Source organism: Anomaloglossus baeobatrachus, chromosome 3, assembly GCF_048569485.1.
Source record: "Anomaloglossus baeobatrachus isolate aAnoBae1 chromosome 3, aAnoBae1.hap1, whole genome shotgun sequence".
Taxonomy (NCBI): domain Eukaryota; kingdom Metazoa; phylum Chordata; class Amphibia; order Anura; family Aromobatidae; genus Anomaloglossus; species Anomaloglossus baeobatrachus.
The window spans coordinates 100,562,159-100,589,382 of NC_134355.1; the positions used below are offsets into that span (position 1 = coordinate 100,562,159).

Sequence of the window (27,224 nt, forward strand, 5' to 3'; positions counted from 1 at the left end):
GACTGGCCCAGGCGAGCTTGGTATCCGGATCTGCTCCTGTCCGTAGACATGCCGTGGCATCTCCCGGACCGTCCAGACCTACTCTCGCAAGGTCCGTTTTTCCGCCCGAATTCTGCGGCCCTCAAATTGACGGCGTGGCTCCTGAGTCCTGGATTTTGACGGCTTTTGGTATTCCCCCTGAAGTCATCTCCATTATGACTCGGGCCCGCAAGTCTTCCTCCGCTAAGATCTATCACAGGACTTGGAAAATTTTCCTGTCCTGGTGTCCCTCCAACGGCCATCCTCCTTGGCCATTCTCCTTGCCGACCCTTCTGTCTTTTCTACAGTCCGGTCTGCAGCTAGGACTGTCCCTCAACTCTCTCAAGGGTCAAGTTTCAGCTCTGTCAGTTTTATTCCAGCGGCGTCTCGCTCGGCTGTCTCAGGTCCGCACCTTCATGCAAGGCGCGTCTCACATCATTCCGCCTTACCGGCGGCCCTTGGATCCCTGGGACCTTAACTTGGTTCTCACGGTCTTGCAGAAGCCCCTCTTCGAGCCTCTTAGGGATGTTTCTTTGTATCGGCTTTCACAGAAAGTGGCCTTTCTGTTTGCCATAACTTCTCTCAGGAGAGTCTCTGATTTGGCTGCGCTCTCCTCGGAGTCACCTTTTTTGGTTTTTCATCAAGACAAGGTGGTTCTCCGTCCAACTCCGGACTTTCTTCCTAAGGTGGTCTCTCCCTTCCACCTTAACCAGGACATTACCTTACCTTCCTTCTGTCCGGCCCCTGTTCATCGCTTTGAAAAAGCGCTGCATACTCTAGATCTGGTGCGTGCTCTCCGGATCTATGTGTCTCGCACCGCTGCACTTAGGCGGTGCACCTCTCTTTTTGTGCTATCCACAGGTCGGCGCAAAGCAGGGTGGATTGATTTAAATCACGCCGATTTAAATCATGATTTAAATCACGATTTAAATCAAAAGATTTTTTTTCTATTTAAATCGGATCGATTTAAATCATGATTTTAATCATGATTTAAATCACTGATTTAAATCAAAAGGTTTTTTTTAATATAAATCACGATTAAAATGAGAAGTGAGAGCAGTGTGCATGTGTGCCCATAGTTACACGGACGAAACTAGGGGCAACGATCTAACGCCAGGGTGAGGGGGGGACCCCAAAGTAAGTAAAAATCTTTTTTTGTTTTACTATATGGCAATAGGTAGGTGTTTAAAAAATTATCTGAGGCGGAAATCAACTCTGCAATGGAGTGGCTCGCCAATACTAACCATGACAATGTGGCAACTGTGCTGAAATTGAAGTGTGAATCTGCACCATTTCAAAAATACATGTTTGCAGATAACGTCGTTAATGAACTAAAACCACTGGACTGGTGGAAGTTGCAATCACTTGTTCTTCCAGCAAAGATAATACATCTAGCTACTCAGCTACTGACTGCATCGGCTTCATCCGCAGGAGTAGAGAGATTGTTTTCTTCATTTGGTTTTGTGCACACAACAGTCCGAAACCGCTTAGGAACTGCTAAAGCAGGACAACTGGTTTTCCTATTAAAAGTCCTAAATAAACAGTAGGCTTAAAGGACTGATGTATTCACTGAAGATGTTTGCTTACTTCAAACGTTAGAGATAGGCTATTGTTAAAGGGAACCTGTCAGCAGAAATGTCCCCTAAAACCTAACAGATTCCCCCTCTGCAGCTCCTGGGCTGCATTCTATAAAGGTCCCTGTTATGATTGTGCCCACTTTCTGACCAAAAAAAAGTGTTTATAAAGTTGTACCTTTTTGGCTTCGGATTCTGTAAATCTGACACGGGGGCGGGCTGCCTGATGGCCGTTATTCTGCCCCCTGGTCCTGTATGCCGCCCCCATCGCTGATTTCCATACTTCTGGACGCCGCCCACTGCTCCAGCCATCCCCGCGCATGCCCAGTGCCCATCTCTCGTGGATGAGCACTGTGCCCAGCGTCACCGCTGGTGACGTGCACGCAGGGTTAAGATTATGAGTATTAATCTTCTCTCCGCGTCTCCTCCTGATCGGTGTTGTTACCGCTCCGCACTCATCCCATCTATTTCCTGCCTCGGGGCAAGATGGGAAGGAGGTGACGTGGGGGTCAGCAGCAGCGCGCTTGCGCAGAACGAAGCAGGCCGAGGGGGAAAGCGCTGTCCCGCGATTATGGGCGGTTGCTTAGGAATAAACATCACAGCACCGCCCATAATCTTAACCCTGCGTGCACGTCACCAGCGGTGACGCTGGGCACAGTGCTCATCCACGAGAGATGGGCACTGGGCATGCGCGGGGATGGCTGGAGCAGTGGGCGGCGTCCAGAAGTATGGAAATCAGCGATGGGGGCGGCATACAGGACCAGGGGGCAGAATAACGGCCATCAGGCAGCCCGCCCCCGTGTCAGATTTACAGAATCCGAAGCCAAAAAGGTACAACTTTATAAACACTTTTTTTTGGTCAGAAAGTGGGCACAATCATAACAGGGACCTTTATAGAATGCAGCCCAGGAGCTGCAGAGGGGGAATCTGTTAGGTTTTAGGGGACATTTCTGCTGACAGGTTCCCTTTAAAAAGTACTTACTCTCTGTAGTTCAATTCTGAGTGTTTAATAGTGCAAATAAAAATTATTAGGTTTCATAATCAACTGTTTTAATATTTTTATTTGTGTAAAACAATTAGATTTGCAAAAAGACAAAGTTTTGCTTGTGTACAACTTGATTAAAAAATCTGATTTAAATCAAATGATTTAAATCAAAAAAATCTGATTTAAATCAAAAAAATCTGATTTTTTTGATTTTTTTAAAAAAATCAAGATTTTTATCCACCCTGGCGCAAAGGCCTTTTTGCTTCTAAGCCGACCTTAGCCCGTTGGATTAGGTCGACCATTTCGGACGCCTACCAGAGTACTCGGGTGCCTCCCCCGCCGGGGATCAAAGCACACTCGACCAGAGCTGTCTGTGCCTCTTGGGCTTTTAGGCACCAGGCTACGGCTCAACAAGTCTGTCGGCTGCCACTTGGACTAGCCTGCATACCTTCTCGAAGCACTATCAAGTGCATGCTCTTGCTTCGGCAGATGCGAGCTTGGGCAGACGCATCCTTCAGGCGGCTGTCGCCCATTTGTGAAGTTAGGTTCTGCCTACTTCTTAGTTTTTCTGTTTATTCCCACCCAGGGACTGCTTTGGAACGTCCCAAGGTCTGGGTCTCCCAAAGGAACGATAAAGAAAAAGAGAATTATGTTTACTTACCGTAAATTCTTTTTCTTATAGTTCCGTCTTGGGAGACCCACCACCCTCCCTATTGCCTGTTGGCAATTTCCTTGTTCCGCGTGTTTTCACCGGCTGTTGTCGTGGACAGAGTCTCCGGTTGTTCCGGTTCTTGCTCTGTTCTACTTGTGGGTGGCTATTCTTTTTCAGCTTTTGCACTAAACTGGCTGTGACTGGCTTACCAGGGGATGTATAAGCTCAGAGGGAGGAGCTACACTTTTAGGTGTAGTACTTTGTGTGTCCTCCGGAGGCAGAAGCTAAACACCCAAGGTAAACAAGGTCTGGGTCTCTCAAGACGGAACTATAAGAAAAAGAATTTACGGTAAGTAAACAAAATTCTCTTTTTTTTTTTAAAATATGGAAAAAAAACACCTTCAAATCACCTCCCTTTGCCCTATTCAAAATAAAAAAATTTTAATTTTAATTTTCTTTGGCGCTCCATTGGGAGACCCAGACAATTGGGTGTATAGCTACTGCCTCCGGAGGCCACACAAAGCATTACACTTAAAAGTGTAAGGCCCCTCCCCTTCTGCCTATACACCCCCCGTGGGATCACGGTTCCTCAGTTTTCAAGCTTTGTGCGAAGGAGGTCAGACATCCACGCATAGCTCCACTGTTTAGTCAGCAGCAGCTGCTGACTATGTCAGATGGAAGAAAAGAGGGCCCATACTAGGGCCCCCAGCATGCTCCCTTCTCACCCCACTTTGTGTCGGCGGTGTTTGTTAAGGTTGAGGTACCCATTGCGGGTACAGAGGCTGGAGCCCACATGCTGCATCCTTCCCCATCCCCCTTTGGGCTCTGGGTGAAGTGGGATTACCGGTCTCCAGGCACAGACCGTGCTCCGTCCACAGCCCCTGGGGAATCTGCTGGATATGGAGCGGAGTATCGTCAGGGACAGGGCCCTGCTACACCAAGGTACTCTGTGTCCCCGTACAGACCGCGCACACACTGCAGCATTGCTGGGTGTGTTAGTGCGCCGGGGACAATAGCGCTGCTGCGCTTGTGCCACACTTCCACAGCTTGCTAAGGGAGTTTATGTGTGGGGAACTGCCGTGCCGGCCACTGCTGGCAGTTTTTACTGCGACGCGGCTGGGACTTGTGGTGCGCCGGGGACTTCCGCGCTGGCAGTGCATATTTGTCGGCCGCGCTTTTTACTACAGTCCCCGGCTTTTGCGGCCTAGTTCCGTTTCGTTCCCGCCCCCAGGCCTGCCAGTCAGGGGAAGGGCGGGACGCTATGCAGAACGTCAGCGCTGAGGGCTGGAATCTGCTTTACATACTCCAGCCCTCACATTGAGCACAGTGGGAAGCCAGTTTCCCGCACTTTGTCTGAGGCACGCCCACGGTCCGCCCCTCTTCACAGAACGCCGGCAGCCATTCCTGAGGTGCAGGCTGAGCTGGAAAGGGGAGACAAGTTCTGGGAGACCCAGGCACGGGATTCTGGCGACTACAACCCGCTTTTAGCGGGCGGTAAGCGGCACCTCCGGTGCTGACCCCACTAGTGACGAAGTGTTCAACTGTATTTTTATGCTTGCATGTTATACATTGCACTAAACGGTCGCTGGTGATTCTTGGCTATATACCCTCCTGGATTACTCTGTGGAGAATACAGCATGTCGTCCGCAAAAAACAAGGGTGCCAAGGCACAGGCTTTTTATGCTTCTTGCACCGCTTGTGAGGCTGTTCTACCGGCAAGTTCCACTGACCCCCATTGTGTGCAGTGTTCGGTCCCTGTGCCCCCTGCTCGGCCGGGGCCTCTGCTGGAGGTGTCCCAGAGAGATCCACCTGTGAATACTGTCCAGGTGACGGGGACAGAGTTTGCAATTTTTGCGGATAGATTATCTGTGACTATGTCTCAGATTCTAGAGACTTTGCAGTCTAGACCAGTAACTCAGACCATGGGCACTGTTGATTCATTGCTCCCTGGCCCCCCTCAGTTGGAACAGCTCCGGGCTCCGGGTGTGTTCCACGCATCCCAGGGTGATGGCTCTGACACGGACGACAGTCCCAGACAGCCTAAACGAGCTCGCTATGAGCGGCCCTCTACTTCATCACACTGGTCAGGGTCCCAGCAGGAGGACTCTCTGTATGATGAGGCGGAGGTAGCTGATCAGGATTCTGATCCTGAGACCGCTCTCAATCTGGATACTCCTGATGGTGACGCCATAGTGAATGATCTTATCGCGTCCATCAATAAAATGTTGGATATTTCTCCCCCAGCTCCTCAAGTGGAGGAGTCAGCTTCACAGCAGGAGAAATTCCATTTCAGGTATCCCAAGCGTAAATTAAGTACTTTTCTGGACCATTCTGACTTTAGAGAGTCAGTCCAGAAACACCACGCTTATCCAGATAAGCGTTTCTCCAAACGGCTTAAGGATACACGTTATCCCTTTCCCCCTGACGTGGTCAAAGGCTGGACCCAGTGTCCCAAGGTGGATCCCCCTATCTCCAGACTTGCGGCTAGATCCATAGTTGCAGTGGAGGATGGGGCTGCACTTAAAGATGCCACTGACAGACAGATGGAGCTCTGGTTGAAATCCATCTATGAAGCTATCGGCGCGTCGTTTGCTCCTGCATTCGCAGCCGTATGGGCACTCCAAGCTATTTCAGCTGGTCTTGCACAGATTGACACGGTCACACGTACATCTGTTCCGCAGGTGGCATCCTTAACCTCTCAAATGTCTGCATTTGCGTCTTACGCGATTAATGCTGTCCTGGACTCTACGAGCCGTACGGCAGTGGCATCTGCCAACTCCGTGGTTTTACGCAGAGCCTTGTGGTTAAGGGAATGGAAAGCAGATTCTGCTTCTAAGAAATGTTTAACCAGTTTGCCATTTTCTGGTGACCGGCTGTTTGGTGAGCGCTTGGATGAAATCATTAAACAGTCCAAGGGTAAGGATTCATCCTTACCTCAGCCCAGACAAAACAAACCCCAACAGAGGAGGGGACAGTCGGGGTTTCGGTCCTTTCGAGGCTCGGGCAGGTCCCAATTCTCCTCGTCCAAAAGGACTCAAAAAGATCAGAGGAGTTCAGATTCTTGGCGGGCTCAGTCACGCCCAAAAAAGACAGCCGGAAGACCCGCTACCAAGGCGGCTTCCTCATGACTTCCGGCCTCCTCCCTCCGCATCCTCGGTCGGTGGCAGGCTCTCCCGCTTTGGCGACATTTGGCTGCCACAGGTCCAAGACCGTTGGGTGCGAGACATTCTGTCTCACGGGTACAGGATAGAGTTCAGTTCTCGTCCTCCAACTCGATTCTTCAGAACGTCTCCGCCTCCCGACCGAGCCGATGCTCTCCTGCAGGCGGTGTGCTCTCTAAAGGCGGAAGGAGTGGTGATCCCTGTTCCTCTTCAAGAGCAAGGTCACGGTTTTTACTCCAATTTGTTTGTGGTTCCGAAAAAGGACGGATCCTTCCTGTCCCGTTCTGGACCTAAAACTTCTCAACAACCACGTGAGAACCAGACGGTTCCGGATGAAATCCCTCCGATCCGTCATCGCCGCAATGTCTCAAGGAGATTTCCTAGCATCAATAGACATCAAGGATGCTTATCTCCACGTACCGATTGCACCAGAGCATCAGCGTTTTCTACGCTTCGTTATAGGAGACGAACACCTTCAGTTCGTAGCCCTGCCCTTTGGTCTGGCGACAGCCCCACGGGTCTTCACCAAAGTCATGGCAGCTGTAGTTGCAGTCCTACACTCTCAGGGACACTCTGTGATCCCTTACTTAGACGAAAGGTACGTGGACTCAGCAAGAGTCCACCCTTCAGATCAACGTTCTGGAGATCAGAGCAGTGTATCTTGCCCTACAAGCCTTTCAGCAGTGGCTGGAAGGCAAACAGATCCGTATTCAGTCAGACAACTCCACAGCGGTGGCATACATCAACCACCAAGGAGGAACTCGCAGTCGGCAAGCCTTCCAGGAAGTCCGGCGGATTCTGACGTGGGTGGAAGACACGGCTTCCACCATATCCGCAGTTCACATCCCAGGCGTGGACAACTGGGAAGCAGACTTCCTCAGTCGCCAGGGTATGGACGCAGGGGAATGGTCTCTTCACCCGGACGTGTTTCAGGAGATCTGTCGCCGCTGGGGGATGCCGGACGTCGACCTAATGGCGTCTCGGCACAACAACAAGGTCCCAGTTTTCATGGCACGGTCTCACGATCACCGAGCTCTGGCGGCAGACGCCTTAGTTCAAGATTGGTCGCAGTTCCAGCTTCCTTATGTGTTTCCACCTCTGGCTCTGTTGTCCAGAGTGCTGCGCAAGATCAGGTCCGACTGCCGCCGCGCCATCCTCGTCGCTCCAGACTGGCCAAGGAGGTCGTGGTACCCGGATCTGTGGCACCTCGCGGTAGGCCAACCGTGGGCATTACCAGACCGATCAGACTTGCTGTCTCAAGGGCCGTTTTTCCATCAGAATTCTGCGGCCCTGAACCTGACTGTGTGGCCATTGAGTCCTGGATCCTAGCGGGTTCAGGATTGTCTCAAGAGGTCATTGCCACCATGAGACAGGCCAGAAAACCTACTTCCGCCAAGATATACCACAGGACGTGGAAAATATTCTTGTCTTGGTGCTCTGCTCAGGGAGTCTCTCCCTGGCCATTTAGATTGCCTACCTTTCTTTCCTTCCTGCAATCCGGGTTGGAAAAAGGTTTGGCGCTCAGCTCCCTCAAGGGGCAAGTCTCAGCGCTATCGGTATTTTTTCAGAAGCGCCTAGCACGACTTCCTCAGGTACGCACGTTCCTGCAAGGGGTCTGTCATATCGTCCCTCCTTACAAGCGGCCGTTAGAGCCCTGGGATCTGAACAGGGTTCTAATTGCTCTCCAGAAGCCGCCTTTCGAGCCTATGAGGGATGTTTCCCTTTCTCGCCTTTCACAGAAAGTGGCCTTTCTAGTAGCGGTCACGTCTCTTCGACGAGTGTCCGAGCTAGCAGCGCTGTCATGCAAATCTCCCTTCCTGGTGATTCACCAGGGCAAGGTGGTTTTGCGCCCTATTCCGGAGTTTCTCCCTAAGGTGGTATCCCCGTTTCATCTCAATCAGGATATCTCCTTGCCTTCCTTGTGCCCTCGTCCAGTTCATCAATGTGAAAAGGATTTGCATTTGTTGGATCTCGTGAGAGCGCTCAGGATCTACATTTCCCGCACGGCGCCCCTGCGCCGCTCGGATGCACTCTTTGTCCTTGTCGCTGGCCAGCGTAAAGGGTCGCAGGCTTCCAAGTCAACCTTGGCTCGGTGGATCAAGGAACCAATTCTTGAAGCCTACCGTTCTGCTGGGCTTCCGGTTCCCTCAGGGCTGAAGGCCCATTCTACCAGAGCCGTGGGTGCGTCCTGGGCATTACGACACCAGGCTACGGCTCAGCAGGTGTGCCAGGCGGCTACATGGTCGAGTCTGCACACTTTTACCAAACACTATCAAGTGCATACCTACGCTTCGGCGGACGCCAGCCTAGGTAGACAAGTCCTTCAGGCGGCGACTGCCCACCTGTAGGGTAGGGCTGTTTTTACGGTCCTATCACGAGGGGTTATTATACCCACCCAGGGACTGCTTTTGGACGTCCCAATTGTCTGGGTCTCCCAATGGAGCGCCAAAGAAGAAGGGAATTTTGTTTACTTACCGTAAATTCCTTTTCTTCAGCGCTCTATTGGGAGACCCAGACGATTGGGGGTATAGCTACTGCCCTCCGGAGGCCACACAAAGCACTACACTAAAAAGTGCAAGGCCCCTCCCCTTCTGGCTATACCCCCCCGTGGTATCACGGGTTCTCCAGTTTTCAAGCTTTGTGCGAAGGAGGTCAGACATCCACGCATAGCTCCACAGATTTTAGTCAGCAGTAGCTGCTGACTATTTCGGATGGAAGAAAAGAGGGCCCATATAGGGCCCCCAGCATGCTCCCTTCTCACCCGTGGATGGTGTTGTAAGGTTGAGGTACCTATTGCTGGTACAGGGGCTGGAGCCCCACATGCTGTTTTCCTTCCACATCCCCTTGTAGGGCTCTGTGGAAGTGGGATCCTGCCGGCCTCTCAGCTCTGACGCCGGGCTCCAATCCACAGACCCATAGCACCTGATGGATACGGAGCAGGAGTACAATCAGGGACAAGGCCCTGCATCATACAGGTACTCCGTGTCCCCGGCAGGCACAGACACACTCCGGGCTGGCTGGGTGTTGTAGTGCGCCGGGGACCGTAACGATTGAGTTGGTGTTCCTACAGTTTACTGAGGGACTTTTGTGTTGTGGGAACGCAGCGCCGACCCCCACTGGACCGGCGGCGCTGCTGTGACTTGTAGTGCGCCGGGGACACGCCGACCGCGCTTTTACGGCGGCGGCGTTTATAAATCCAGTCCCCGGCTTTTGCGGCCTAGCGCCGCTTCGTTCCCGCCCCCTCCCTGTCACTCAGGGTAGGGGAGAGACGCTGTTTCACAGCAGCGACGAGGGCTGGAGCCTGATTTACATGCTCCAGCCCTCTCACTAGGCACAGAGGGAAGCAGGCTTCCCGCTCTTAGTCAGGAACGCCCAGGGCCCGCCCCCCCTCCTCTCTCAGGACGCCGGCAGCCATTACATGCAGTCTGGCTGGAGGAAGGACGCAAGGCTCTGGGAGACCTGGACTAGGGGGCTTTTGGAGAACACACACCCGCTCTTAAGCGGGCGGTAAGCGGCATTTCAGCTGGCCCCTCTAGTGCCTCAGTGTGTATTGGTGTACTGTGTCACCAGATATATATATTTATTTATTTCTTGCACTGTGAGGTCGCTTCCTGGCTGGATACCCCAGATCGCTCTGAGGAGGCAGCAACATGTCATCCACAAAACGCAAGGCTGCCAAGGCTAGGGCTGTGTACACTGCGTGTGCTGCATGTGGGGCTGCTCTACCAGCAGGTTCCAAAGACCCCCATTGTGTGCAATGCTCAGATCCGGTGCTGCTTCGCCAGCCGGAGTCCGGTGAGGTAGTGACCCAGGCTGAGACGGTTGTAAGTCCTACCCCGGTGTCAGGGACAGACTTTGCAGTTTTTACTGATAGAATGTCTGTGACTATGGCAAAAATCCTTGAAACTTTGCAATCCATGACTGGGGCTCAGTCTATGGACACGGCGAGGTCTCTGTCCTCTAATCCCCCTCAGTTGGATTTAATCCAGACTGCAAGGGGGTCCCCGGCTTCACAGGCTGAGTATTATGACTCAGATGATAGCCCCAGCCACCCTAAGCGAGCTCGCTGGGAAAGACCCTCAACGTCATCACACTGCTCAGGGTCTCAGCGCAATCAGTCTCCCTGTGATGCGTCTGAAGAGAGTGATCAGGAGTCTTATCCTGGAACCCCTCTCAATCTGGATACCCCGGATGGGGACGCCATGGTAAACGATCTTATCTCAGCCATCAATAGACTGTTAGATATTTCTCCCCCAGCTCCTTCAGCAGAGGAGGCAGCTGCAGAGCAGGAGAAGTTTCGTTTCCTCTATCCCAAGCGTAAATTGAGTGTTTTGTTGGATCACTCTGACTTCAGAGAGTCAATCCAGAAACACGACGCTCATCCAGAAAGGCGTTTCTCTAAACGTTCTAAGGATACACGTTTTCCTTTCCCCCCTGATGTGGTCAAGCGCTGGACCCAGTGTCCAAAAGTTGACCCCCCGATTTCCAAACTTGCAGCTAGATCCATAGTTGCAGTGGAGGATGGCGCTTCACTTAAGGATGCCAATGACAGACAGATGGACCTCTGGTTAAAATCTGTCTATGAAGCTATCGGCGCGTCGTTTGCTCCAGCATTCGCAGCCGTATGGGCACTCCAAGCTATTTCAGCTGGTTTAGCAAAAGTGGATGCTATCTTACATCCAGCGGTGCCGCAAGTGGCGTCCCTTACCTCGCAGATGTCCGCGTTTGCGTCTTACGCTATCAATGCGGTCCTAGAATCTACCAGCCGCACCTCAATGGCGTCCGCCAATTCGGTAGTTTTGCGCAGAGCCTTGTGGTTAAAGGACTGGAAAGCAGATGCTGGTTCCAAAAAATGTTTAACCAGCCTGCCTTTATCTAGAGATAGACTGTTTGGCGAGCCATTGGCTGACATCATTAAACAGTCCAAGGGTAAAGACTCTTCTTTACCCCAGCCCAGATCAAGCAAACCTCAGCAGAAAAGATGGCAGCAGAAGTTTCAGTCCTTTCGAGGTTCGGGCAAGACACAATTCTCCTCGTCCAAAGGGACTCAGAGGACGCAAAGAAGCTCAGATTCCTGGCGGGCTCACGCGCGCCCCAAGAAAGCAAATGGAGGAACCGCTTCCAAAGCGGCTACCTCATGACTTCCAGCTCCCCCCCTCCGCATCTCCGGTCGGGGGCAGGCTCTCCCGCTTTTCCGACATTTGGATGTCACAGGTCAAAGACCGGTGGGTGACAGACATTTTGTCTCGCGGGTACAGAATCGAGTTCAGTTCTCGTCCTCCAGCTCGGTTCTTCAGAACCTCCCCACATCCAGACCGAGCAGATGCCCTGCTGCAGGCGGTGGACTCCCTAAGAGCGGAAGGAGTAGTGGTTCCTGTACCGCCTCAGGAACAAGGGCGAGGGTTTTACTCCAATCTCTTTGTGGTTCCAAAAAAGGACGGCTCGTTCCGTCCTGTTCTGGATCTAAAGCTGCTCAACAAACATGTGCACGCCAGGCGGTTCCGGATGGAAACCCTCCGCTCTGTCGTGGCCTCAATGTCTCAAGGAGACTTCCTTGCCTCAATAGACATCAAAGATGCTTATCTCCACGTGCCAATTGCTACAGAACATCAACGTTTTCTACGTTTTGTGATAGGAAACGAACATCTTCAGTTCGTAGCTCTGCCATTCGGTCTGGCGACAGCCCCACGGGTCTTCACCAAGGTCATGGCGGCAGTGGTAGCGGTCTTGCACTCTCAGGGACACTCGGTGATCCCTTACCTAGACGATCTACTTGTCAAGGCACCCTCTCAAGAGGCATGCCAACTCAGTCTACATGCTACACTGGAGACTCTACAGACGTTCGGATGGATCATCAACTTTCCAAAGTCGAATCTGTCTCCGACACAGTCACTAACGTATCTTGGCATGGAGTTCCATACTCGAGCAGCGAGAGTGAAGCTTCCGCTGAACAAGCAGCGGTCACTACAGACAGGGGTGCAATCCCTCCTTCAGGGCCAGTCGCACCCCTTACGGCGCCTCATGCACTTCCTCGGGAAGATGGTGGCAGCCATGGAAGCAGTTCCCTTTGCGCAGTTTCATCTGCGTCCACTTCAATGGGACATTCTCCGCCAATGGGACGGGAAGTCAACGTCCCTGGACAGGAAAGTCTCTCTTTCCCAGACGGCCAAGGACTCTCTACGATGGTGGCTCCTTCCCACCTCATTGTCTCAGGGAAGATCCTTCCTGCCCCCATCCTGGGCAGTGGTCACGACAGATGCGAGTCTGTCAGGGTGGGGAGCAGTGTTTCTCCACCACAGGGCTCAGGGGACGTGGACTCCGCAGGAGTCCACCCTTCAGATCAATGTTCTGGAAATCAGAGCAGTGTATCTTGCCCTACTAGCCTTCCAGCAGTGGCTGGAAGGAAGGCAGATCCGAATTCAGTCGGACAACTCCACAGCGGTGGCATACATCAACCACCAAGGGGGGACACGCAGTCGGCAAGCCTTCCAGGAAGTCCGGCGGATTCTGATGTGGGTGGAAGCCATGGCCTCCACCATATCCGCAGTTCACATCCCCGGCGTAGAAAACTGGGAAGCAGACTTCCTCAGTCGCCAGGGCATGGACGCAGGGGAATGGTCCCTTCACCCGGACGTGTTTCAGGAAATCTGTCGCCGATGGGGAGTGCCGGACGTCGACCTAATGGCGTCCCGGCACAACAACAAGGTCCCGGCATTCATGGCGAGGTCGCGCGATCAAAGAGCTCTGGCGGCAGACGCATTGGTTCAAGATTGGTCGCAGTTCCGGCTCCCATACGTCTTCCCACCTCTGGCACTCTTGCCCAGAGTGTTACGCAAGATCAGATCCGATTGCAGCCGCGTCATACTCGTCGCCCCAGACTGGCCGAGGAGATCGTGGTATCCGGATCTGTGGCATCTCACGGTCGGTCGACCGTGGTCACTGCCAGACCGACCAGACTTACTGTCCCAAGGGCCGTTTTTCCATCAGAATTCTGCGGCCCTGAACCTGACTGTGTGGCCATTGAGTCCTGGATCCTAGCGTCTGCAGGATTATCTCAAGGAGTCGTAGCCACAATGAGACAAGCTAGGAAGTCAACGTCTGCTAAGATCTACCACAGAACGTGGAAGATTTTCTTATCTTGGTGCTCTGCACAGAGAGTATCCCCTTGGCCATTTGCATTGCCCACCTTTCTTTCCTTCCTGCAATCGGGGTTGGAAAAGGGCTTGTCGCTCAGCTCCCTTAAAGGGCAAGTCTCGGCACTATCTGTGTTTTTTCAGAAGCGTCTAGCACGTCTTCCTAAGGTGCGCACGTTCCTACAGGGGGTCTGTCATATTGTGCCCCCGTACAAGCGGCCGTTAGATCCATGGGATCTGAACAGAGTACTTGTTGCTCTGCAAAAGCCGCCCTTCGAGCCTCTAAAGGACGTTTCCTTTTCTCGCCTGTCACAGAAAGTGGCGTTTCTTGTTGCGATCACATCGCTTCGGCGAGTATCTGAGCTGGCAGCTCTGTCATCCAAGGCTCCCTTCCTGGTGTTCCACCAGGACAAGGTAGTGCTGCGCCCCATTCCAGAGTTTCTCCCTAAGGTAGTATCCTCGTTTCATCTTAATCAGGATATATCCTTGCCTTCCTTTTGTCCTCATCCGGTTCACCGGTATGAAAAAGAATTACGTTTGCTAGATCTGGTGAGAGCACTCAGAATCTACATTTCTCGCACGGCGCCCATCCGCCGTTCAGATGCACTTTTTGTCCTTGTCGCTGGCCAGCGCAAGGGGTTGCAGGCTTCTAAAGCCACCCTGGCTCGATGGATCAAAGAACCAATTCTGGAAGCCTACCGTTCTGCTGGGCTTCCGATTCCTTCAGGGCTGAAAGCCCACTCAACCAGAGCCGTGGGTGCGTCCTGGGCTTTGCGACACCAGGCTTCGGCTCAACAGGTGTGCCAGGCAGCTACCTGGTCGAGTCTGCACACTTTCACCAAACATTATCAGGTGCATACCTATGCTTCGGCGGATGCCAGCTTAGGTAGAAGAGTCCTGCAGGCGGCAGTGACATCCCCGTAGGGGAGGGCTGTTTTGCAGCTCTAACATGAGGTATTTCTTTACCCACCCAGGGACAGCTTTTGGACGTCCCAATCGTCTGGGTCTCCCAATAGAGCGCTGAAGAAGAAGGGAATTTTGTTACTTACCGTAAATTCCTTTTCTTCTAGCTCTTATTGGGAGACCCAGCACCCGCCCTGTTGTCCTTCGGGATTCTTTTGTTGTTTGCGGGTACACATGTTGTTCATGTTGAACGGTTTTTCAGTTCTCCGACGTTACTCGGAGTTAATTTGGTTAAACCAGTTATTGGCTTCCTCCTTCTTGCTTTGGCACTAAAACTGGAGAACCCGTGATACCACGGGGGGGTATAGCCAGAAGGGGAGGGGCCTTGCACTTTTTAGTGTAGTGCTTTGTGTGGCCTCCGGAGGGCAGTAGCTATACCCCCAATCGTCTGGGTCTCCCAATAAGAGCTAGAAGAAAAGGAATTTACGGTAAGTAACAAAATTCCCTTCTTCTTCTAGCTCCAATTGGGAGACCCAGCACCCGCCCTGTTTGCTTAGGGATTTTTGTTTTTTCGGGTACACATGTTGTTCATGTTGAATGGTTTCGGTTCTCCGATGTTCCTTCGGATTGAATTTGTTCTTAAACCAGTTATTGGCTTTCCTCCTTCTTGCTTTGGCACTAAAACTGAGGAACCGTGATCCCACGGGGGGTGTATAGGCAGAAGGGGAGGGGCCTTACACTTTTAAGTGTAATGCTTTGTGTGGCCTCCGGAGGCAGTAGCTATACACCCAATTGTCTGGGTCTCCCAATTGGAGCTAGAAGAAAAGGAATTTACGGTAAGTAAACAAAATTCCCTTCTTTTTTTAAAACCCACATTTGGTATTGCTGCATTCAGAAACGTCTGATCTATCAAAATATAAAATAAATTTAATTTGATAGGTAAATGGCGTAAGGGTAAGAAAATAAATAGTTGTCTCCTGAAGAAAATGAGGGAAAAGGCAAGGTCATGAAGAGGTTAAAACTACTCTTTAATTGAAAAACTACCAAATAAAGTTAAAAATTCATCCTACTGTAGGAAAAGCAACTCAAAAGAAGACCTGATTGCAATATACATCATAATAGATGTGTACTGTACTCAGAAGTACTACCATGTGAGAAAACTGGCTACACAGTGAGATACATGTGTGTCAGTGCTATACATGCATGCATTCAGAAGTAAATGTCCGTTTCCTAATCACATCTGAAAGCTGCACAGTCCAATGTAGGAAAGTAACACCAAGACTCTGATTCCTTAAGACCGGGTTTATATGTTCCAGTCTTAATAAAGGGGTTTGGTGTAAAAGGCACCTGACTGAGTAGGAGGTGTGCATCATTTGATGAATTGGGCGCATCTTACAAGTGGTGTGCACCGCTCTAGAAATCTTATTTTGATCTAAGGTCCACCTGATTTGGTCATGAATTAGACAGGTGGGCATTGCCATGCCTTTGTCCAGACTATGCTGCAACCACATTGTCAGTTGGGTCGGGACTGGCGTGAAAACACCAAAATTTCCAAAGTTTTCCAAGTTTCTAAAGCGTTTTTTTCTGGTTTTATGATGTAAAATCTTTGATGTATTGGCCCCCCAAGTGCACAATATAACATCGTGTAGGCTGTATTACCTGGGTTCTATAGATCATATCCATCCATAGATACAAGTGTTTATCGCTTTATTGGGGACACATGAAATGTGCATGACATGAGGATGATGCTGGTGAGGTCATGCACAGCGCCAACCATAATCTCGCGCCTACGCATTTAGCTCACCGGCGCATGCGAGGGCAGCTATGTTTTCTGCACTGCCCGCGATATGGCAGAGCGAACTGCGCCTGTGCGAGCGGACATAACTGCACAGGCGCGAGATTTGAAAATGTAACGAGGCTGATGACTGAGGCGTCATCACGTCAATCAAGAAAGGAAGATGGCGAACAGCGGCAGGAGGGGGGACAGGAGCAGAAAATGAGCACGCCCATCTGAGCCCCACAGGTAATTGGCATACGTAACGGTCATGTTTTATAAAGTTATTTTTGGGGTCTGCAAGGGGAGTCAGGGAAGAAGGTGCACTTTCATAGAATGCAGCCCAGGAGCTGCAGAAGGTGACACTTTTAGTTTAATAGTGAAAAATATGGTCACTGGTTCCCTTTCAGATACAGTAGGGGGAAAAAAAGTATTTAGTCAGCCACCAATTGTGCAAGTTCTCCCACTTGAAAAGATGAGAGAGGCCTGTAATTATCATAGTTAGACCACAACTATGAGAGACAAAATGAGAAAACCAATCCAGAAAATCACCTTGTCTGAATTGGCAAGATATTTTTTCTTTTTTTTTTTTTTGCAAGCTAATGGTTGGAAAATAAGTATTTAGTCTTCTAAAAACCTGCAAGATTTCTAGTTCTCACAGACCTGTAACTTCTTCAAGAGCCTCCTCTGTCCTCCACTCACTTTAGTAATGGCTACTGTTTGAACTTATCAGTATAAAAGACACCTGTCCACAACCTCAAACAGTCACACTCCAAACTCCACTATGGTGAAGACCAAATAGCTGTTGAAAAACACCTGAAGCAAAATTGTAGCCCTGCACCAGGCTGGGAAGACTGAATCTGCAATCGGCAAGCGGCCTGGTGTGATGAAATCAACTGTGGGAGCAATAATAAGAAAATGGAAGACATACAAGACCACTGATAATATCCCTTGATCTGGGGCTTCATGCAAGATCTCACCCCGTGGGGTCGAAATGATCACAAGAACGGTGAGCAAAAATCCCAGAACCACATGGTGGGACCTAGTGAATGACCTGCATAGAGCTGGGACCATTGTAACAAAGGCTACCATCAGTAATGCACTACGCCGCCAGGGACTCAGAACCTGCACTGCCAGACATGTTCCCCTGCTTAAGCCAGTACATATCCGGGCCCGTCTGAAGTGTGCTAGAGAGCATTTGGATTATCCAGAAGAGTATTGGGAGAATGTCACATGGTCTGATGAAACCAAAGTAGAATTGTTTCGTAGAAACACAACTGTTGTGTTTGGAGGAGACAGAATGATGAGTTGCATCCAAAGAACACCATACCTACTGTGAAGCATGGGAGTGACAACATCATGCTATGGGGCTGTTTCTCTGCAAAGAGACCAGGACGACTAATCCGTCCGTGTACATGAAAGAATGAATGTATGGCCATGTATCGTGAGATTTTGAGTGCAAACCTCCTTCCATCAGCAAGGGCATTGAAGCTGAAATGTGGCTGGGTCTTTCAGCATAATGATCCCAAGCATACCGCCAGGGCAACAAAGGAGTGGCTTTGTAAGAAGCATATGAAGGTTCTGGAGTGGCCTAGCCAGTCTCCAGATCTCAACCCCTTCAAAAACCTTTTAGAGGGAGTTGAAAGTCCATGTTGCCCAGCGACAAGCCCAAAACATCACGGCTCTAGAGGAGATATGCATGGAGGAGTGTGACAACATACCACCAACAGTGTGATTACTTATGAAGACTTACAGAAAACGTTTGACCTCTGTTATTGCCAACAAAGGATATATAACAAAATATTGAGATGAACTTTTGTTATTGACCTAATACTTATTTTCCACCATAATTTGCAAAAAACATCTTGCCAAATCAGTCAAAGTGACTTTCTGGATGTGTTTTCTCATTTTGTCTCTTGTGGTTGTGGTCTACCTATGATGTCAATTACAGGCCTCTCTCATCTTTTTATGTGGGAGAACTTGCACAATTGGTGGCTGACTAAGTACTTTTTTTCACCACTGTATATTGTACGCTGTCAAATTGTGTCTCAGCACCTCTTATCTATCTAGAACAGCCTCCTTAGAGGCTCAAATTCCTTGTTTGTGTTCCAGAGCGTTATCATAATGGTCTTCTGGTCTTTTTTGCTCTACTATTCTGGATGCATATTGGCCAAGGGATAGAGCGCCCTTACTAGCATATTGGATCTATTCTCTATTCTGTGTCTGAGACCTCCTTTACCATCGTCGTCTGACCTCTATTTGGCAGCTCTCTCTAAACTGCTTCCCAGTTATTTGCAATTACCTTTTCCAGGTTCTACTGAGGACACACTTTACTTACCTTTTCACTTGGCGGTTTGGGCCTAGGCAGAAGCGATTTTGCATTTTACAATAACAAGTTTCTTTCAGAGAATCTCTCTTCTGGTCTTCCATTTTTCTTGTCCTTTTCTTTTCCTACCATTTGGGACTGCTTTGGGACATCCATGGTTTCCTCTATCCCCAATGAAGTGTTAGAGAAAAGAAGATTTTCGGTACTCGCCATAAAATCTTTCTCGGAGCCTTCATTAGGGGGGGGAACAGTGCCCACCCTTTTTAATTGCTGCTTTTGGGTCAGTCTGGGTTTTTATTTCAGGTTGGGTCTCCTATTGCTTTCACACTAACTGATAGCCATTGCTCTGGCCTACTTCGGATGAGCCAACTTTTTTTGTTGCCTAGTGTTTAGTCTCCTAGTGCAGTAGCATACACCCATGGTTTCCTGTGTCATTAAATAAACGCTCCGAGAAAGATTTTATGGTGATTACCCCAAATACTCCTTATAGTGCCTTGGTCCAACACATCTCATCAAATCTTCACATGCTGAAATGGCCCATGTCTGCATATGTACTTTGGGAAAAGCCTTTAGCAGGAGGTCATTTTTTTCTTATCCATTGAATCTCATGTACATGAAGCCATGACCACATGTGGTGAGATAAGGTAATTTTGCCCATAGTAAAGGTCCAGTCACACACAAGGACTTACCAGCGATCCCGAAAACGATGCGACCTGATAGGGATCGCAGGTAAGTCGCTGGGAGGTTGCAGGTGAGATGTCACACAGTCAGACCTTACCAGCGATGCAGGAACAATACAGGTCGCAGTAGCGACCTGTATAACGATCTGAGCAGTCACTGTGACCCTGTCACACAGTGTCAAACACAGCGATGTGTCCTGCCCAGCAGGACATCGCCTTTGAAGAAAATGGCCTGGACCATTCTGCAACGACTAAAGATCTCACAGCAGGGGCCTGATCGCTGGTAGGTGTCTCACATAACAAGATCGCTAACGGGATCGCTACTGCATCACAGAAACCGTGACTCAGCTGCGATCTCGCTAGCGATCTCGTTATGTGTGACGGTACCTTAAGTGCACTGTTCAATAAAAGCATTTGATATATTGAAATACAGAGTTGTCGGGTCATGATTTGCATTGATTGAATAATCACGGATATGACTTCATCTGTTACACAGGTCAGAAGTAAAGCTCAACAAGCATTTTTCACAGCTCTGGGAACCTATAATTTCTGCTGCCGTGATATCATACCTCTCGTACTTGAATACCTGCGTCCGGACAGACAAGATGTGACTCAGCAACAATTCAAAGTAAGTAAGGGTTTACCTTCTTTTTTTTATTACAGAGAATTAACATAATATTTTAAGAAAACGGTAAAGTGTTAATGGGTCTCCCAGATGTAGTTGCAAAAATGAGGAATTCCAGTATCCTTACAACAAGAGAACTACTATACTATTTGAATATAGATGAAGATGGGGGTGTCTCCCCTGTAGGTGAACCCATTATGTCCATGCACCATATGACCAGCCCTTGGATTTCTGTATAAATCGTTGTCTGGACATGAAACACACTGGAGTCCCAACATTAGGATATTCTGGAATAAGATTATTGTAATAAGAATGCTTTTTAGGTTTATGTGCTGCGTTTTACTTTCTATCAATACTGTTTAGGGGTGCATATGACATGCTGATTCAAATTGCATTCTTTAAGGAAATTCGACTCCAAAAAACCCTGCATTTTTTTTTTTCTTTGACAAGATAAGGATATTATACATAATGGGGGTTTTCTTTGTCGCTCCATTGGGAGACCCAGACAATTGGGTGTATAGCTTCTGCCTCCGGAGGCCACACAAAGTATTACACTTTAAAAGTGTAACCCCTCCCCTCTGCCTAAACACCCTCCCGTGCATCACGGGCTCCTCAGTTTTATGCTTTGTTTCTCTGCAGGCAGGGGTGCAATCACTTCTTCGGGGTCAGTCACACCCCTTAAGGCGCCTCATGCACTTCCTGGGGAAGATGGTGGCAGCGATGGAGGCAGTGCCCTTCGCGCAATTCCATCTGCGGCCACTCCAGTGGGACATTCTCCGCAAATGGGACAGGAGGTCGACTTCCCTCGACAGGAACGTCTCGCTTTCCCTTGCAACCAAGACGTCTCTTCAGTGGTGTCTCCTTCCCAATTCTCTATCGCAAGGAAAATCCTTCCTACCCCCAACCTGGGCTGTGGTCACCACGGATGCGAGCCTGTCAGGGTGGGGAGCGGTTTTCCTCCACCACAGGGCTCAGGGAACCTGGACTCCGGTAGAGTCATCCCTTCAGATCAATATTCTGCAGATAAGGGCATTCTATCTAGCCCTATTGGCCTTTCATCGGTGGCTGGAGGGCAGGCAGATCCGTATCCAGTCGGACAACGCCACTGCCGTCGCATACATCAACCACCAAGGCGGCACTCGCAGTCGTCAAGCCTTCCAGGAAGTCCGACGGATTCTGCAGTGGGTGGAAGCCACAGCCTCCACCATCTCCGCAGTTCACATCCCGGGCGTAGAAAACTGGGAAGCAGATTTTCTCAGTCGTCAGGGCATGGACGCGGGGGAATGGTCTCTTCACCCAGACGTGTTTCGAGAGATCTGTCGCCGCTGGGGAACGCCGGACGTCGATCTTATGGCGTCACGGCACAACCACAAAGTCCCGGCATTCATGGCCCGGTCTCAAGATCACAGAGCTCTGGCGGCGGACGCATTAGTTCAGGATTGGTCACAGTTTCGACTGCCTTATGTATTTCCTCCTCTGGCGATGCTGCCCAGAGTGTTGCGCAAGATCAGGTCCGACTGCCGTCGCGCCATTCTCATCGCTCCAGATTGGCCGAGGCGGTCGTGGTACCCGGATCTGTGGCATCTCACGGTGGGTCAACCGTGGGCGCTTCCAGACCGCCCAGACTTGCTGTCACAAGGGCCGTTTTTCCATCTGAATTCTGTGGCCCTCAACCTGACTGTGTGGCCATTGAGTCCTGGCTCCTAGCGTCTTCAGGGTTATCTCAGGATATCATTGCCACCATGAGACATGCCAGGAAACCAACGTCCGCCAAGATCTATTACAGGTCTTGGAGGATCTTCTTATCCTGGTGTTCTGATAATGGTTTTACTCCCTGGCCTTTTGCCTTACACACTTTTCTTTCATTCCTTCAATCCGGAATGGACAAGGGTTTGTCACTCGGTTCTCTCAAGGGACAAGTATCGGCGCTATCCGTATTTTTTCAAAAGCGTCTGGCCAGGCTTCCGCAGGTCCGCACGTTCCTGCAGGGAGTTTGCCACATAGTCCCACCTTACAAGCGTCCGCTGGAACCCTGGGATCTTAACAGGGTGCTAACGGCTCTTCAGAAACCACCTTTCGAGCCGCTGCGGGATGTCTCTTTATCACGTCTTTCGCAGAAGGTGGCATTTCTAGTGGCAGTTACATCACTCCGTAGAGTGTCGGAGCTGGCAGCTTTGTCATGCAAAGCCCCCTTCCTGGTTTTTCACCAGGATAAGGTGGTTCTGTGTCCTGTTCCGGAATTTCTCCCTAAGGTGGTATCTCCTTTTCATCTCAATCAGGATATCTCCTTACCTTCATTTTGCCCTAATCCAATTCACCAATGTGAAAAGGATTTGCACTCATTAGATCTAGTGAGAGCACTCCGGTTCTACGTGTCTCGCACGGCGCCCCTGCGTCGTTCAGATGCGCTCTTTGTCCTTGTCGCTGGCCAGCGTAAGGGTTCGCAGGCTTCCAAGTCAACCTTGGCTCGGTGGATCAAGGAACCGATTCTTGAAGCCTACCGTTCTTCTGGGCTTCCGCTTCCTTCGGGGCTGAAAGCCCATTCTACCAGAGCCGTGGGTGCATCCTGGGCATTGCGGCACCGGGCTACGGCTCAGCAGGTGTGTCAGGCAGCTACGTGGTCTAGTCTGCACACTTTCACGAAACACTATCAAGTGCATACCTATGCTTCGGCAGACGCCAGTCTAGGTAGGCGAGTCCTTCAGGCGGCGGTTGCCCACCTGTAAGAGGGGGTCGTTTCGGCTCTTTTTATCGAGGTATTCTTTTACCCACCCAGGGACTGCTTTTGGACGTCCCAATTGTCTGGGTCTCCCAATGGAGCGACAAAGAAGGGAATTTTGTTTACTTACCGTAAATTCCTTTTCTTCTAGCTCCTATTGGGAGACCCAGCACCCGCCCCTGTTCCCTTCGGGCTGTTTGTTCTTTTGTGTACACATGTTGTTCATGTTGAATTGTTCTTTTGGTTCATGGTTTTCAGTTCTCCGAACATCCTTCGGATTGAATTTACCTTAGACCAATTTATAAGTTTCCTCCTTCCTGCTTTTGCACCAAAACTGAGGAGCCCGTGATGCACGGGAGGGTGTATAGGCAGAGGGGAGGGGTTACACTTTTAAAGTGTAATACTTTGTGTGGCCTCCGGAGGCAGAAGCTATACACCCAATTGTCTGGGTCTCCCAATAGGAGCTAGAAGAAAAGGAATTTACGGTACGTAAACAAAATTCCCTTCTTTTTTCATCCTTTTCATATTTATCCATTTTTTTTTTTTTTTTTTTTATAACTTTTTACATTTGTCACTTTTTAGAGGTTTTTTTTTATCAAACAAATTTCATTAGGCACAATATAGTCATAACAGATCATGGCATCATCAAGATACAATTTAAATCAAGGTTCACAACTTTAGGGAACTTTAACTTGTGATCGGTTATACTACAGTGATATTTATTGCAGCATATAATGAAATTTAAAGAGGTTGTCCACTACTTTGACATTAATGGCCTATCCCTAGGATAGGTCATCCATGTCTAATCGGCCGGGTTCTGACGCCTGGCACCCCCCGCCGATCAGCTGCTCTTGGTGCCGGGTATTGCACATCCGCCTCCTGTTGATTAGAATGGGAGGCGGCCACTATCAGAAGATGGAGCAGTGCCAGAACTGAGCATTTCCTGCTGCCGCCGGGACAGTGAACAGCTTATCGGCGGGGGGTGCGATCTTTCGGCGGGGGTGCGATCAGACCGTGATGACCTATGCTAAGGATAGGCCAGCAATGTCAAAGTAGTGGACAACCCCTTTAAGCTCTTCATGACCAGGCCAAATTTTTCAAATCTGACAATCACTTTGTGGCAATACTTCTAGAATTTTTCTGCATATCCCAGTAATTTTGAGATTGTCTGTTTTTTTGTTTTGTTTTTTTTTTTCCGTGATCTTTTTTTTTTTTTTTTTTTAAAGATACTGGTAAATTTAGGTCAATAATGCAAAACATATCAGAAATTTGATGAAAATTCTTGAAAAATGTGCAATTTTATAACTTTTTGAATGGTTATCCCTTAGATCCAGATGGGTCACACCACAAAAAGTTAATAAATAGCATTTACTTCATGTCTGGTGTACATAAGTGTCATATGTAAAATGGTTATGATGTTAGAAACTTCCAAATTTTCCCCATAACGGTTCAGTTTATCAAGGGAATTTACAAAACATTTTTTTTTTTTTGGTTACCTATTCAGTTTTGAAGTGACTTGGGGGGACCTATATATTGGACCCCCCCTCCCCCAAAGTGTTATTTTATAAACAACACCCCTCAACATATTCTAAACTGTTTCAAGAGGTTTATTTACCCTTCCGTTGCTTTACAGGATATAATGCAAAGTTTGATGACGGGAAAGAAAAATGTTAATTTTGGCAGGCTCTAAGGGTATGTCCGCACACCGCGTTCTGGCTTCACAACTAAACTACACACACTTGGAAAATAAACACTGCGTTTCACAAAAGAACGCGGTCAAAACGCATTCGTAGTGATGCGTTTTCCTTACGTTTTCATTGTGTTTTGAACAGTGCGTTTTGAGATTGAGAAGTCAATGGGTGGAAAATGTTCAAAACGCAATGAAGTAGTGACATGCTGCTTTTTTTGGCAAAGATTTTGACATATATTTGTCAAGCAAAACGCTGCCTAAAGAAAAGCAACATGCGGATGGTAATTTTGTTTTCTCATAGACTTTGCTGGGGAAGCATGCATTTTGTCATTGACACCGTGCAGTTTAAAACGCGACCAAAACGCAAGAGTAAAACGCAACGTGCGGACAGACCCTAAGGCTATTTGGCCATGAATTGCCATTGCAAACATCAGGACCACAAAATCATGATCTCAAGATGCTGATTAGGTTAGAGGAGCCCCCATGTTTGGTTAACAATCTAAACGCGGTAGTTACTATTGACTACAGCATCTAATGAGTTAAACAGGCATGGTTGGTGCTAAACACTGATCGTGACAGATGCAGCAGGGAGTCAGCTATGGTGTACAGCCAACAGCTGCTGCATTTTCACCAATCGGGCGAAGCTATTCACTTGGAGTTCAGGTCAGTTTTAAGTAGTATAGGTGGTCTCTAAGGCTAGTTTCACACATCCGGCTATCCGGACTCCAGTACAGTGTGATACAGTACAATGTTAGAGCGGGAACTTCCGGATCACGTGCTCCGGTCACATGACAGCATGTGACCGGAGCTTGTCGCGCTGCCATTGTACTGTATACACTGTACTGGAGTGCGCCGAATCCGGCAAACCGACGAAAGGCCGGATGTGTAAAACTCGCCTAAGGGGTTAAACGTCTGGCTGAGCTTCATATGATTACTAAGTCTACATCTATGGAAGCCTTCAGCATGGTCTAAAGCTGTCATGGTAACCCATCTGCTCCCCACTGTTGCATCTTTGGTGCTTAAACGCAAGCCATTTTAATGCTGTTTCCAGTGATTGACAGCAGCATTTAAATGGTTGACAGCAGCAATCTGCTCCAGGTGTTAAGCTGATCAGTGCTGATACTTACTTGAGTTCTTGTCCTCAGGGTGCCTTGTATTGTCTGCTTGGAAACCATGGTGCAGTCTGCCTAGCAAACCTTCATGACTGGGAATGCATTGTACAGACATGGCCGGCAATAGTTTCATCAGGTCTCAGCAAAGCAATGTCTCTGGAGAAGCCGTCCATAGTTCGCCTTTTTGATGATTTGGCTGAGAAGGTCCATCGGCAGTATGAAACGATAGGTTTGGATTTTTCGGTGAGTAGTAGCTGGGCTACACAGGAATTAGGAGTGTTTGTTTAAATTTACATTTTACATTTACATTTGGTTGAATTTGATGTTTGTGATCAGAAGCAGCACCACACATTACAGCAGCCACAACAAAAATACTTTACAATAAAAACAACAAAATATTTATTTTTTTTGTACCTGATCTATACAATCCTTCATTGCAGCAGTAAAATTGTCCTAACAAGTTGCGATTTAAGAAAGACAATTGCACTCTGAATTGTTAAAGCATGCACAACATGAACGTAAGAATATAGACATGCATTACTGCTTAAGGAAATATAAGAAATAATTGAGATATTTAGCATACAAAAATGGCCATTTCTATATCTGCCCAGTAGCCACGTCAAGGCATATCTCATTTACTTGGTACCTACACTGAACTGAAACCTCTCTCTGGGATTAAAAACTTCCATATGTATGGGCGGTTAGAAACCTGCTATAGAGAATAAAATCACCTGTGGCTAATGGGTGAGGGGTGCACAGTCATAAGGCATGACCCCATAATCTACACAAAAAGATGGACGGCACTCCCAAAATGCAGTGTGAACAGGTGCATAACTGAACATGACATATAATAAGACAGCTGCACTCTGAAATGCTAAAGCATGCAAACCATCAAGTTCCAATGAAGAGCCAAATTTTTGGACCACTTTTCTCCTCCCTCTAGAACATGGGTCCCCAATTCCAGTCCTCAAGGGCCGCCAACAGTGCATGTTTTCAGGATTTCCTTAGTATTGCACATGTGATAATTTAATCACCTAAACAGTTGATGATTCCAACACCCATGCAATGCTACGGAAATCCTGAAAACATGCACTGTTGGCGGCCCTTGAGGACTGGAGTTGGGGAACTCTGCTCTAGAATGACCCCAGTCTAAATGGTGCAGTTTACCCCCCCCAAAAAAAAAAACAACCACCTGAAGATCTACATATACACTTATTTTTCCTCCTACTTGTACAAGGTGTGCATCAATTGTATATTTGGGCTATAAAAGTCTGATTACTTTGATTACTTTGTCATCTGCTATATGTGTGTGTTTTTTATTTGCAGGTCCCAGAGGCTTGCATACAGGTTGCTATTCTGCTGCAGCTGTCACAGAAGCCCTCTAACAATGCGGAGATGCCGCACGCTGACCAGCTAGCTCTAGCCCTGACGAGGCAAGAGGAGAAGAACGCAGAGTCTGTAAGGTGAGTCCGGCTTCTGACCAGACATTTGGTAGGCTATGTTTTCGAGGTTTTCATACTTGGTCAGAAAAAAAGCTTGCTTTATGCAGTTCAACATGGACTTCCCATTTTAAATCATCAGGAAGCATATTCAAAGAGTGTATGAAGAAGCTTTTGGTGCCGTTCCACTTCAGAATCCGTATCAATTATCCATGTGAAACAACTACTCGTACATTGCCATGTATGACGCTGTTTACATACTTTGTTGGTTTTGTACTACGGCACTAATATGTCACCACTTGATGATTGTTACAGGAATTACGAACGTTTAGTGGACACCTTGCTCGATTGTGTCACTCAGAGAAACCTGTAAGTATCTGAATTTCTTTTCCGTTCTTGCATTATTGCATGGGTGTCATTATATTTGTCTATC

The 27,224-nt window shown here is 48.8% G+C and overlaps 1 protein-coding gene across 2 annotated transcripts in view; it reads left to right on the plus strand.

Annotated features, from left to right (window-relative positions):
- PSME4 (proteasome activator subunit 4) overlaps window positions 1-27,224 on the plus strand; it is a 250,124-nt gene that overhangs the window by 169,864 nt on the left and 53,036 nt on the right. For both annotated transcript variants that reach the window (XM_075339344.1, XM_075339345.1), the window contains 4 exons: window positions 19,703-19,834; window positions 25,386-25,595; window positions 26,679-26,815; window positions 27,107-27,160. In XM_075339344.1, the coding sequence (XP_075195459.1) occupies window positions 19,703-19,834; window positions 25,386-25,595; window positions 26,679-26,815; window positions 27,107-27,160 (533 nt within the window). The remainder of the gene's footprint in view (window positions 1-19,702; window positions 19,835-25,385; window positions 25,596-26,678; window positions 26,816-27,106; window positions 27,161-27,224) is intronic.